Genomic DNA, 13,266 nt, shown 5'->3' with positions numbered 1-13,266 from the left:
GTCGGAATATAAGTAAGACGCTGTGAATTACATGGAGTGTGCGCGTCAGGACTCCTGGATCGATGTCATATAGGGTTTCCAAGGCTGATATGCGGAGGCGCAGTTCCGTTTGAAGGAAATCCCGTATCTAGGTCCGCTATTATATTACGAAAGTTCATATCGACAGATTAGATAAAGCAGAAAAACACGCGTCACTAATCATTATGATGCTTTTATCTGTGTCTAGTGCAACAGGAAAGAACTTACGTTAATATTAATACGACAGTATACACAGTTTAGCGACGCAACTCCATTCACAGTTTACACTGATGCAGAATCCCATTAAATCTGTTAGATATTTAAAAGCTTCGCAACGTCATTGCATTTGTAATTGTTAACATATAAATAATATTTCATACCACACTTGTGGGAATGTTTATGCTCCACGTAAAACAAGCCTGTGCCCCTTAGGATGTTAATTTTATCACGTCTCATTAATGTCCGTCCGTTGGTTCAAGGGTGACTATGGCAGCAGGACAAGAAATTACTTTATAAAAACATAACACGTTCTATTTTTGGCATTTTGATTTGGGTTAAAACATTGCATAACCACAGGTTTTCGTGAAATCTATTAGCAGATAAATAGCAGACGTTTAGAGTAGATTTCTGTCTTCTGTGTTGTTGCGCTGTGTAGTCTGGTCAATGTTTACCGACGTTTCAGAGGTCATACTGCCTCCGTCATCAGGGCGATGAGTATGAAGATTTCTGTCTTCTGGGTTGTTGCACTGTGTAGACTGGTCGATGTTTACCGACGTTTCAGAGGTCATACTGCCTCCGTCATCAGGGCGATGAAGATTTCTGTCTTCTGGGTTGTTGCGCTGTGTAGTCTGGTCGATGTTAACCAACGTTTCAGAGGTCATACTGCCTCCGTCATCAGGGCGATGAGTATGAAGATTTCTGTCTTCTGGGTTGTTGCGCTGTGTAGTCTGGTCGATGTTTACCAACGTTTCAGAGGTCATACTGCCTCCATCATCAGCGCGATGAATCATTATTTTAATATCGTTAACGCGTAGGTAATTTAGCTAGTTTCCACATTCTAACCATTTGTTTTCATGTGGTCACTGACATCGACAAATTGCAATTATCTGCTAAATAATTTAATTTCTGAACATATTCTGACCGTCGAGGTTTGTAATTTCCTTTTAGTTTGAGCAGTATAAGACATTTGTTATTAAAGGTTGCTGATGTAGGCCTACTTACAAAAGTGTTCTCTCTTAGATACTTCACAGTTTAATTAATTTCATGAACACAAGTACAGTACCAGTATGCTATATTATTGCTCGATATGGCCACAGACACAGAATAAATTAAAATATTCTTTTGTTAATATCTGTTTTGAGATCAGTTTTATTTGAATTTGTAAGTTGAAAACATCTATATACAACAACAACACTAGATACATACAGTATGAGGTTCTCACGGCGGTGAAGATGCCAACGTTGGTTTTCTGGATTCTAACATCGTGCGGACTTGTAGCTAGATACCAACATTTCAGGGGAAAACAGTTACTCAACCTCCAGGGATGAATTATACCTACATGACGTTAAAACCCAGAAGACCAATATCGACTGGGTACATAATTTTTATTTCCACCATGTAGGAAGTGCACAATACATTAAACATGAGTAAGTATAATGGAGATGGCCGCCTACGCAGTGCATTAAGTGTTTCATGTTACTTGATACACATTATGGTTCCACTCAGACAGATCGGCTTCCATAGCTTTGTTTTCAGGCATAAATTTAAGTTTTCCAAAGCTGTGGAGGACACTAACACCACGCACTGTTTTCATGCATATGAATTATTATATTGATTATCTAGTTCCAAACCAAATATAAAATCTGAGATTCATTAATATTCAATTTATGTATACACATATACTACACATGCATCATTTGTGATAGCTTCTTCCCTGGTCTAGATTACATACTTACTTTATTACACTCATATTATTAAACAACAATTAAAATTGGAGACTTGGAAACTAGATGATTCAACACAGTAATTCCATTGGAATATATCACGCATCGGCATTCCATTCTTGTTCCTAGATTTTTACGTCAGAACATAATAATATTATGGGCACAATTATACTACAAAATACATATAATTTGTTTACATATTCTGTTTCCATTTGAGCGATGTTGAACCATTATTCGAAGAAATATTACGTCCGTTACTTGTCTAAAAATTATGTGCTTAATAATTTTTGTGTGTTGAAATACACTAATTTATTCACACGAATCGGGACGGTTTATTGCGGTGTCACCAAAAGCACGAGTAATTCCGAGGCTGGTATCGAGCATTCCTGCTTTTGGTGATACGAGTCAATTGGCCATACTAATGAAAATATGTACTCTAAAAGTCACCTCCAAACTTTAAAGTTTGCTCCTTAAATATTACAGAAATTTAAACGTTCCTGTCAAATAAACTTAGGCCATCTTAAAAGATGTTGCACATAAGAACGTGCATTGTGCTTGCAGAATGACTGGAGTAAGATTTCTAATTAGATTTCGTGTTATTGTAGTAGGCCTAACATGTTTTGAAAATTGTAACACTGCTCTGCCTTCCTGTCCATCTTAATTCATCTCATGTTACGACTGAATATCGTAAATAATGACAGTTTGATAAAGAAGAATGATCATTATAAATTATTATTTGGCCTAATATTATCGCTCAGAGGTGGATATGCAATTGAATTTTATTGTAACATGATTCAGTGACATTTACTTGTAGGTACATACCTCTCTTACAAAGAGGTTTAAGACTAGGTAAACAATTATATAAATCATGTGTAGTCTATAAATTATAATTGAAATTATCACCTTCCAGCGAGCAGTAGGCATACTGTTCAATAATTATAGATTACATTGTATCAATGGGGTTTCTTAAAAGTATTCTATAATATAAATATTAACTAATAATAATGAATTAAAGATTGCTAGAAAAATAAAATAATTGTACTCTTTTTTAATTGAAAAAATTAATGACTAGGCTTAAGTCAAAAGAGATTTATATAAGTGACAGTGTGTGATAAGATTATTCCTAATGTTCATGCCATATTTAACGCGGTATCTGTAATGTTACGTAAGGACCACGCAAAATGCACTGTAAATCATTACTGGCTTTGAGAACATTTCCTTCTGCGTTACCTCATAACAGACGAGTGTTATACTAACATTTACAATTTTTAGTATCGGTTATTCAAGCGTTGCTGCTTGAATGTGTAAGATAAATCGAATTTAAACATTCCAGGTGAATTAGGAATATTCACACAAATTTATAGAGGCCTTTTGTACCTACAAAATTCTTAGGCATATTTTTCTTAATTTAATGCTTCAAATAAACGGTGAAGATCATTATATGTTTATCTATATACGTAGATGCATATGAGACCTGGGTACGGTAATGAATTACGTTTAGTGCATGATGTATACAGCACGCTCCTCCCAATAGCGTGCTTTATTTCCATTCACTTTCAAAGGCAAAATATTTAATTTTCGATTTACAGTTCTTAATTTGTCCATGGGGTTTAATAAAAAACATCATGATTTAGAGGCAAAAACCCTGTCTTATATTAGCTTTTTTTCATACATGGACTAATCCGGCTATTATTTTTCAGAGGTCTTCGACTCTGATGCTCCGTATTGAAGTGTGAGCGCTCAATTTTATTACCACTATTTATACGAAAGCATGTTAACCAATTTGCGACATCAGAAGCCTGTCATGAGCGGAAGAAAACCCCCCGTCTGAGAATAATTTTCTTGGTGCTGTTTATTGAGTATATGTGATGTATCAAATTAACGGTAATTATTTTCGTCTCCGGTTATGTACGTCTGCGCTGAGAGACATACTTTACAACAAAGCCTCGGTTTATTTCAGATAGAAGCAGTCCTGGACATCATGGAAATGGTGCCCCAACATGGAACTTCCATGTGCATATGACCTGGTTGTGTTCAGATCACTTCTTGCTAATTTACATTTGTAGGTTCTCGTAATGTTGCGATCAGCCCTGACAAACTGAAACATCTATTGATTTCACTGCTGTACGAAGTCTGTCAGTGACACACTGGTATTGAAACGTCACACTTCCTCACTTTGTTCCCTGTCACCCTCCGCCTTAAACCAGCAGTTCTTATTATATTCTGCATCTGACACGAAATCTGCAGGGTATTCTTGAACTTCACTGGTCGCGCAGTAGCCGCGCCGGTCTTGTTGCATCTTCGAGGTTGACCTCTGCAGTCTGTGGGTCATTCGAGTGCATGAATAATAACTGTAGTAAATTAAATTGACTATGCCCTGTCAAATTACTTTATTTATTAGCCACGTTCACTTATTACGAGACAACAACGCCTACTCTTGTCGTGAATTGAGAAATTGGATCTTCAGCCTATCAAAACGAGTTAGGTCACTAAGACATGACAACATAACATAGATGTAGGCCGAGGCAGATGTAAGAAGCAAGAGGAACAGAGTGTAGGGCGAGTTCAGGTTTTCAAATTGAGTCATGTTTCTTGTGGAGCTGAAGGCTGCTTATTTGTTTGTAGCATATTTAACGACGCTTTTTCATTATCTCAGACTATATACTCGTAGCGTCGAATGAGATGACAGTGAATAACGAAAAGGAAAGAATGTGGAAGGAAGCGGTCGTGGCCTAATTTAAGGTACTATCCCGACATTTGCCTGGATGGACTGAGGAACACCACGAAAAAACTCTGTCTTGATAGCCAGTCTCCGGAAGAGGGCTGTTAAAATTATGATATTGTGTTTCATAAATTGTATTATCTATAAATGTTATTGGAATGATTAATTTGAGGACAGCAAAACTGGCAAGACATGAATCATGTAGGGGAGATTTAAAAAATACATACTAGATTTTAGTCGGAAAGTTGAATGGAACAGAGCACTTGGGGCGAAAACGGAATGGACGAAAATTGTTGTCTAAAGGAGTTCAGGTGTGAGGGCGTGGATTGGATTCAGTAGGCTCAGGATAGGTTCCATTGAACGACTCTTGTGAATAGAGTAAGAGGCCTTCGGGTTACATCAAAGAAGGTAAATTTCTTTACCATCTGAGCAAATTTAAGCTTTTTAAAAATTAATATCTTCCATGGATTTGAAAGTCGGTGCCAGTGTATATTGCACCACAGTTACGTGAGGCGTTGCCCAATTTTTGAGGGACATTGGTAATAAATACATGCGATGTTTTCGGAATAGGCTGTACTCTGGTCCTAAGTGATTGGCTGCCATTATATTGACTGTTCCATTTTTATTAATATAATATTTATAGCGACTACGATCAACTCAAAATCATTTGAGCACCAAAGTCATGTACTACTTATGCCATTATGAATTCAGTATCATCCATATTCATTAGTAAATTATTTTCTTAACCTTTGCGGTAACTGCTGTCGGTGCTGGACATAAGCTAGAGTTCCTAGCTCAGTCGGTAAAACGACTGGCTACAGACTGGGTGGCCGAAACAGGGATTCCCCTCTTCGGGACTGTGGTCCCAGTTTTGGGGCTCACCAAGCCTCCTCGAATGAGTATCGGGAATTATTTTCTCGATGTAAAACGGGTGGAGTGTGAAGATGCTTCGTATTCGGGTGGTCCTGAATTCAAATATCAGCTCGGATATCGGCTAGACTGTCGGAGGTTTCTCCTGGGTTTCTTTACTCTTTCTAGAAAAGTGCAGGAATAGCACCTTAAATTAGGCCACAATCCATCCTTACACATACTTTCTAATCTGTTATTCTTTAATCACCCAATCATTCGATTGTATTTTATCTGAGATATTAACAGCGTCGTTAAACGAGGCTCAAATAGAAAAGCAGATCACTTATCTCCAGTGCAATGCATAGGAAAGCTCGGAGACTTATCGCCACTCCTTCAGGGCACGAGGCTTAAAAACTCACAAAGACGAGTGTCACTTCAGGTATTGTGCAGCGTAGTACGGCAAAAGTTCACCGACATTTCAGAGTTCCTCAGTTTCAGATAAGTCACTCATCGCCCTGATGATGGATCTCCGAAACGTTGGTAAACTTCTACCAGACTACACGGCGCTACAACCCAGAAGACAGCCATCTTCGGACACACCATCGTTAAAACCTCAAATCCTATTGGATTTCAATTTAGATCTGAATTACACACTTTTCTGTAGTAGTGCAGACAAAGCTGAAGCTGGTCTTAGGCCCAGGCCTCCATAGACGCTAATTAAGACAATAGATGAAAGAGTAGACCACTTATCGCATTGCTCGTACCAGCACTGACCTCTCAATCGCGATTCGAATCTGTGAGTTCAGCATTTAAGTGCCTTAAAACAGTGCTTGTCCCCCCCCCCCCCCCCCCCCCCCCCCCCCCACTGGAAACAGCACTCATTATCTCATGCAAATTATACCCGTCGAGTTCATCGTCACCAGCGAAATTGGACTGCGTTGACAGTTTATTATAACGATTTCGTTACTTCTCGTCTTACCGTGGGCTTCGGCCCCTGCACCAGCGCCAGCTGCGCCACCAGCATCAGTATGGGGCCGTGGAGATTGACACACTGCGACCAAAACTGCAAAAACAGTGATAAATGCACACAATGAGCACATATTATTGTATTTCTTATCTCTGTATTAGTTGTAGGCGACTGGCTAGTTTCACACTTCACAAAGCCTTTACTTCGTGTCTGTGAGACTTTAAGAGAAACATTTCTACCCCTGCCAGGAATAGAAACGCGGACGTTTAGCCCTCAGCCAATCATTATGAGGACTTACATTTCCACTGTAAACTTTTGTGACGCAGAACAAATGATTTATACTATGCTGGGCTGACTTTACGTGATGCTGCTCTGAAACCAATTTAGTTCTGAAGGTATGTCCACGTTTCCTAAGCTGAAAACTCAGTAAACATTACAGGATCGGAGGAACCGAAGCGAATTCATATGAAAAAGTCAATAGATCCATTACAGAGCGCGCATCGGAAGGAGATTCCTTTAGGGAGATCAACATTTAAATTGTTTTCCTGTTTCCACAATGCTGACAGTGTTGTTTTTCAATCAGAAAGCCAAAATCACATCATAGTCCCATGACCTGAATCAAGGAATAGCAAGAATTCAAAATTTAATTTTATCGACAATTTTACAGCTGCTGCGATTAGCCTGTTATTTTAAATAAGAACTTGTAAGATAATTATACATAAGGAGATAAATACAATGTGAAAGGAAGCTGTAATTGTCTGTTGTAACGTTGATGTCTGTCTTCTTGGCCCACCGCCCTAAGATTTAAGGTTTTCACGGCGGTGAGTCAGAAGACAGACATCTTCAAAAACCAAGAATCTCCTAAATAGTCGGTATCAAAGCCCACGTTGGAATAGGGGACTTCCGTCATAAGACGCAGAATACTAACAACTAACTGTAAACGTGGTAGTTCTAGTGGCAGATTGATTCATCAATGGTGCCAGAAAATAGAATTGTCTCTGGTAGTCATAGTTATTTCATTTAGCAGCAGTAGTGACTTCTTTTTCTATCACGATAACGTCATAGCGGCAAATTCAAAACGAAGAACAAAATGGGAAGACAGCATATGACGTTTAAAAATGTATCCTAATTATCCTGAAAATACTGAGTAAGAATTAGAAAATACGAAGACCCAACGAGATAAATTAGGTGTATAAATCCTCAGGACAGTACCCGGAAAATGAAGTGTGATCCTCTTACGCTTTCCAGGACGTTCGTATGACGACAGCCACCCATAAATGTTATCATGCACCAGAGATGTGTAATACTTATCTTTGACTTCCTTACACCCAGCCTTATAATATGCAACGATGCTGCAGATTTCAGCCTGTAGCCCAAGTTATTCTGTTCGTATAATTTAGTTCAGTGAAACTTGACCACATCGAAGCATCTCATGCATGATGGATGATGTATTTCTCCCCCATTTCCATTTGAAGGAAAACTTCTCTTTTTTGTATGTAGGCATTTGATATTCAAATACCTGAGGTGTACAGAGGCTTAAGACCCTGGAGGCAATGTATGAAATGAGAGGTCGCAGAAATTTACGGACTAACATATTTATCCGTTAATTCTAACATGAGGCTCACACCACAATTTACATACGCAAATATGCTCGAGTTACTTGAAATTAAATTATGTGTAAAAAGTTAGCTTACTTACTTTCGTTTTCAATGGCTTAATTCTTAACTAAACAGGAATACGTAGCATAATTAAGCAAAATATTAATTTAAATCTATTTAATTATAATTTAGAGAGTCTTTTATATATATATATATATATATATATATATATATATATATATATATATGGAAATAAGATGGTCTCTTCTGAGTTGTTGCGCCGTGTAATCTTTTAGAAGTTTACTAATGTTTCAGAGGTGTTTGAAATCGCGAGAACCAGAAATCTCTCTCTCTCACACACAAATATATATACTTGAGTTGCAAATTTGGTGGATTGAACTGTACACTTACCATCGAAGAGGCGGGAATCTCAAACACAGGCCAAAGGTAGGTCATAATTTTGTTAGCAAAACAAAATATGACGAAGAAAAGTGTTAATGAGTATGTGTCAGTTTAACAACACACCTTCGCCAGAAAACTCGTAATACCAGTTTCAGAGTCATTTTTGCCTGCAGTTTCAGCTTCGTAGGTGGGCATGACAACTGTATGATACCGATACACAAAGGCAAGGGCTGAAGACGAAATTTCAAACTTTTATAAATTGTGGTTAGGGGCAATGTAACCAGTTAGCATACTTGTAGAGATATATATAGATAGATGCAGTGACATCAAATTTGTGACGTCGGCGATCTTCATGAACACGAGCGGAAAAGTTTACGAAACACAATATGTAGCATTATTAAAAAATACTGAAAAGGAAGCGGTTCACCTGTTGGAGTAACAGGTTTACCTGGAATCTGCTTACCGCACTGATGTTGTTCTGGTCTGTGACACGGAGGTGTTGCGTTTAGGGACCCGTCCACCGCGACAGCATCTGCAAAGGGCCTTGTAGAAGCTCTCGCGGAAGTTCTTCGACATGAAGCCGTACACGAGTGGGTTAATGCAGCTGGAAGATACGGACACACCACTTAATACAGAGACAGACTGATATGAACGGCGGTTTTATCTGTGGGAACTTTATAACTTAAATTGATCCAGTTAAGTTACATTAGTCTTCAGTCAATACAACTATTTTATCAATATATTTCGTATTTGAATTTATTTTCCTTGGGTCTAATAGCGGCCCTTTTAAACTCGGCTAGGAGCTTTTAGTTTAGTTAGAAGGCAAGCAATTTCATCAGCTGAGCGGCTATCACTCTTTCAATACAGTCTGTTTGGAATATTCTCGTAACACAGCACACTTACCTGTTCGAGTATGCCATGACAGTGAAAGCCGACTGTATGTTCTTATTATCTCCATCGTTGCTGTACTTAGAGAGGATTTCATAGGCATATAGAACGTTCAAGATGAGAAGGGGTGCCCAACACAGCACGAAGAGCACCACAACTGCTACCAACATCTTGATGACCTGCATTTGGCCACATAATAACACGCATTTCAATTGCAAACCCAGTTATTTATTTAATCACTTCAATGCCAAGGAGCTTAATTCTGATTCCAGAAGTGTTGGATTACAAAACTGGGTAAATTTTGAAGGAATATTATCTTACGCTTTATAGTATTTACAACTTAATAATCTGTAAATATGAAGTAATGGTACCATTATTTTTAGATATATTATGGGCTTGTCTTATGTGTAAGTATTATGTATTAAAGGCGAAAAGAAGAATGAAGGCAAAGATCCATTCTTTCAGGATGAATAAATGTGTAATGAATGGAAAGTAGGGGGGGGAGGGGAAGGTGAAATGATTAATTTTTAAAAAACAACATTAATTTTTAAATGCTATTGTTTTCACGATTTTAAATTTCCAACCTCTGTTATTAATGTTTAGATATATTATGAAAAGCGTGCAGCACGAATAAATTCATACTGTGTACGCAGTATCTGTCATTACATAACATGGAATGAAGACGATGTCCGACATATTCATTGAACAGAAACCTTATACACTGAGAACTGAAAAATCTATAAAAGGGCAGACTAAGAAGAAAGAAATGGCTGTTCACATTGTTTAAAACCACGGATGCTCAATCATGGCAAATAGTGTGAAAATTCCAGATATTTTATTAGATTTCCGGTAATTTTTTAGATTCTGCTTGGGACAGTTGAAAATGCACCATCGGTAGGTGACAATCTTGGCTACTGAATCATATTTGCACCTGGTGGGTCTTTTGTTGTTGATGAAGATGATTTTGTAGTCCAGGAAGCCGTGAACCGAGTGGAGGAGCGCCAGTCACCTGTTTGACGGTATTGTGTTCCTCCTCGGACCTGATGGCATTCGCCTTCTTGATGGATTCTCGGAAACTGCTTGCATTGGAGCTCATGCCTCGTTGCAAGCGTTTGCTGTAACGCAGTGGAAAGCTTTCCACACCGCTTCGACCTCCACTTGGGTTTAATCTGTCAAAAAATGCAAGTATTTTACAGATGTAGTTACACAGAGAATTTAAGAGAGGATTTGAGGTTTTCACAGCGGTGAGTATGAAGATTTCTGTCTTCTGGGTTGTTGCGCTGTGTAGTCTGGTCGATGTTAACCAACGTTTCAGAGGTCATACTGCCTCCGTCATCAGGGCGATGACTATGAAGATTGCTGTCTTCTGGGTTGTTGCGCTGTGCAGTCTGGTCGATGCGATTCATCGCCCTGATGACGGAGGCAGTATGACCTCTGAAGCGTAGGTTAACATCGACCAGACTACACAGCGCAACAACCCAGAAGACGGAAATCTTCAATTTAAGAGAGATTCGTACCCTGTGCATACAGACCCAAAACAGAATTCGAAAATCATAGGAGCTAGTGTGGGCAGACACAACCCACGACACGTTGTTAGTACTACTTTTTTGATTTCTAACGATTTTAATTAAGAACAAACTAATTTAATGTATTTGAATTTATAAATATTTGCTGTGGTCCTCGCTTGTTGAATTAAAATTAACTTTGTGCTTTTGGGTCCGCACTATCGCTATATATGGCAAGAGACCACGTTAGGGTGTTTTGTATACATTTTGCCTACAGTCATAAAGAAAGTGTTGGATAAAAACTAAAGTTTATGCTAAGGTCACAGATTATACTCCGCATTATGGGGAAATACGAATATTTTGTCATACTTTCTCTTATCGTCCTTTGAAAAATGCTGGAATCCAAATTTAACACTTGTGTAACGCCTTTGTTTGGTATCAGTGGCAAACTTTTTCCATCTGCGTGCTTTTGACGCCACACGGTACGCCAATATCATAAGATTTTTTAAGAAATAGTGAATTAAAATCTAATTTTTATCAAGTTTTGTATAAAACTAACGTTCTTAGTTTATTTGGACTCCATTTGAAATTTTAAGGAGTGTAATTTGAAATGGCATTATAATGAGAGACTTTTACGTTTTAAATGAGAGAACGTAATTTGCATTATTAATGCAGTAAATTATGCAGACGAAGTTTCGGTTCCGAAACTTAAAAGGAAGCATGAAATATCCCTTTGTCGCATATGGTGAGGTAGTGCCTGAGGGATTCCAACTGAATCGCCTAAGTTTATTTAGGAAGCTGTGAAGTAATTTAATTTAATTAGATGAAAAGTTAATTACAAAGAAGATAATCATAATGAACCATTCGGTGCCAAAACTTCAGAGCGGCCCGCAGTGAGATTCGTATTTTACGCGGTTACTACCTGAACTGAACTCCATCTGCGGTCGACAGCAGCAGAAAAGAACTACAGTCGTTGCTAGACACAAGGGACTGTCGGTAACAAAGCTAGCTGTGAAAGGTGCAGCAAGCTCTTGAATCACAAAGTCGTCAGTTTACAACGAATTATTTATTAAACAGAATGAACTGGGAAGGTTATTTACACCTAACGGAAAATTGTGAGACGATTATGAAGGCCAAGATTCATATCCATGAAGTAAAACAAGTGCAATTATAGTTCTGAATATTTTAATATTTAAATTTTTAGAAACAAGACAATATTTCGAATTGAATGGCCGAGCGCGCTCTCAGAATTATAATTTGCTTTTAATTTCGTCGCTAATAAAATTCTGAGTTGTTACTGCCGTTCCCAAAAGTTTAAGCTTTGCCATAAATTCGAATGATTTATTAACTGTATAATATTATGATTTTGTCTTGCATTGTGGTGACGCGACTTTAAAAATATATGCTCTTCCTTTCATACTTAATTCCATTCAAGGCCGTTCTTTAACCTTCTGAGACCATAAGCTATATAATTTTAAGAAGCCTAAAAAATTCGGAAGTCGATGTAAACATTTATTATTCTGACTGAAGGTAACATAAAGAACAAAAAAAATGAAAATGTTATGAATGGAAGAATTATATTAGCACTGGGATACAAAGACGATTTTATGAAGTTACACATTAAAATTTAATATGCATTTTTTGAGGCCCGTCATATCGTGAGGACCTAAGGGTCAGCTTACTTTGCGCATGCGTAAGTTCGGCATTGCTTCTGCTGTACCAAACACCAGATCGTCTATTATACAGCGCACAATGAGATGAGACGATGATTATGCATTGCAAAGTAGCAGAGAAGAGAAGCATCTGATATTGGCAGATTCCAAGATCCGGGCAGTCGCCTGAGAAGGAAGATGAATGCCTTCATTTCACGAAATAAGAACGTTTGCCTAGGCCTACATCTCAGCGGCTGTGCAAAGGAACACTAGCATGTTGCTCGTTTGAGAACCAAAGATCCTTGTGTCTGTCACGACGCTGGTAAGACCCTCTGTCGTTGTGTGTAGTACAGAGGATAACGGAACTCGGATAACTTGATTACTTGTAACATGAATCAACTGTTTATCATCATCCTATTATGTTCGAACTACATGTACCATCTCTAGTTGTGGTTTGTGCTGATACGAGTCTTGTATTCACGGCGTCTTACACGTGAGGAACCGTGAACGAATTATATACATATATAAACAGCACATTGGGTAAGAGTCCTTGAGAATCTGGCAGTTACTAAGGTGATCCATTAATGTGTCCGCAAGGGCACACTGCTGGTGTTTATCCTGCTCATTTAAATCTAATTAATTCTCTAACTCTATTTCTTTAAGATCCTCTTTAATATTACACTTACACGTACGCTGACGTCTCTCAAGTAGTCTGCTTCCAT

At 38.2% G+C, this 13,266-nt stretch overlaps 1 protein-coding gene and 1 long non-coding RNA gene across 5 annotated transcripts in view; one reads left to right on the top strand and one right to left on the bottom strand.

The window, feature by feature from the left end:
- Positions 1-13,266, top strand: part of LOC147874805 (uncharacterized) — a 180,933-nt gene that overhangs the window by 9,328 nt on the left and 158,339 nt on the right. The gene's annotated exons all lie outside the window — the stretch shown is intronic.
- The window catches only part of LOC110837577 (QRFP-like peptide receptor), a 140,881-nt gene continuing 128,983 nt past the window's right edge, over positions 1,369-13,266 (bottom strand). For 2 of the 4 annotated variants that reach the window (XM_022079856.2, XM_022079860.2), the window contains exons 5-9: positions 10,319-10,556; positions 9,403-9,566; positions 8,963-9,103; positions 6,512-6,595; positions 1,369-4,282 (exon numbers count right to left, since the gene is read on the bottom strand). In XM_022079856.2, coding sequence (XP_021935548.1) covers positions 6,556-6,595; positions 8,963-9,103; positions 9,403-9,566; positions 10,319-10,556 — 583 coding nt within the window. In that variant the 3' untranslated portion in view covers positions 1,369-4,282; positions 6,512-6,555. Of the gene's footprint in view, positions 4,283-4,303; positions 5,718-6,511; positions 6,596-8,962; positions 9,104-9,402; positions 9,567-10,318; positions 10,557-13,266 lie in introns of those variants that run through there. The other 2 variants (XM_022079859.2, XM_022079857.2) reach the window with 2 other exon arrangements.

Source organism: Zootermopsis nevadensis, unplaced genomic scaffold (genome assembly GCF_977971745.1).
Source record: "Zootermopsis nevadensis isolate Lab colony 2312 unplaced genomic scaffold, Znev_1.0 Znev_ptg000004l, whole genome shotgun sequence".
NCBI lineage: Eukaryota > Metazoa > Arthropoda > Insecta > Blattodea > Termopsidae > Zootermopsis > Zootermopsis nevadensis.
Note: the sequence above shows the minus strand (reverse complement) of the source record. Positions and strands in the feature narration are given on the sequence as shown.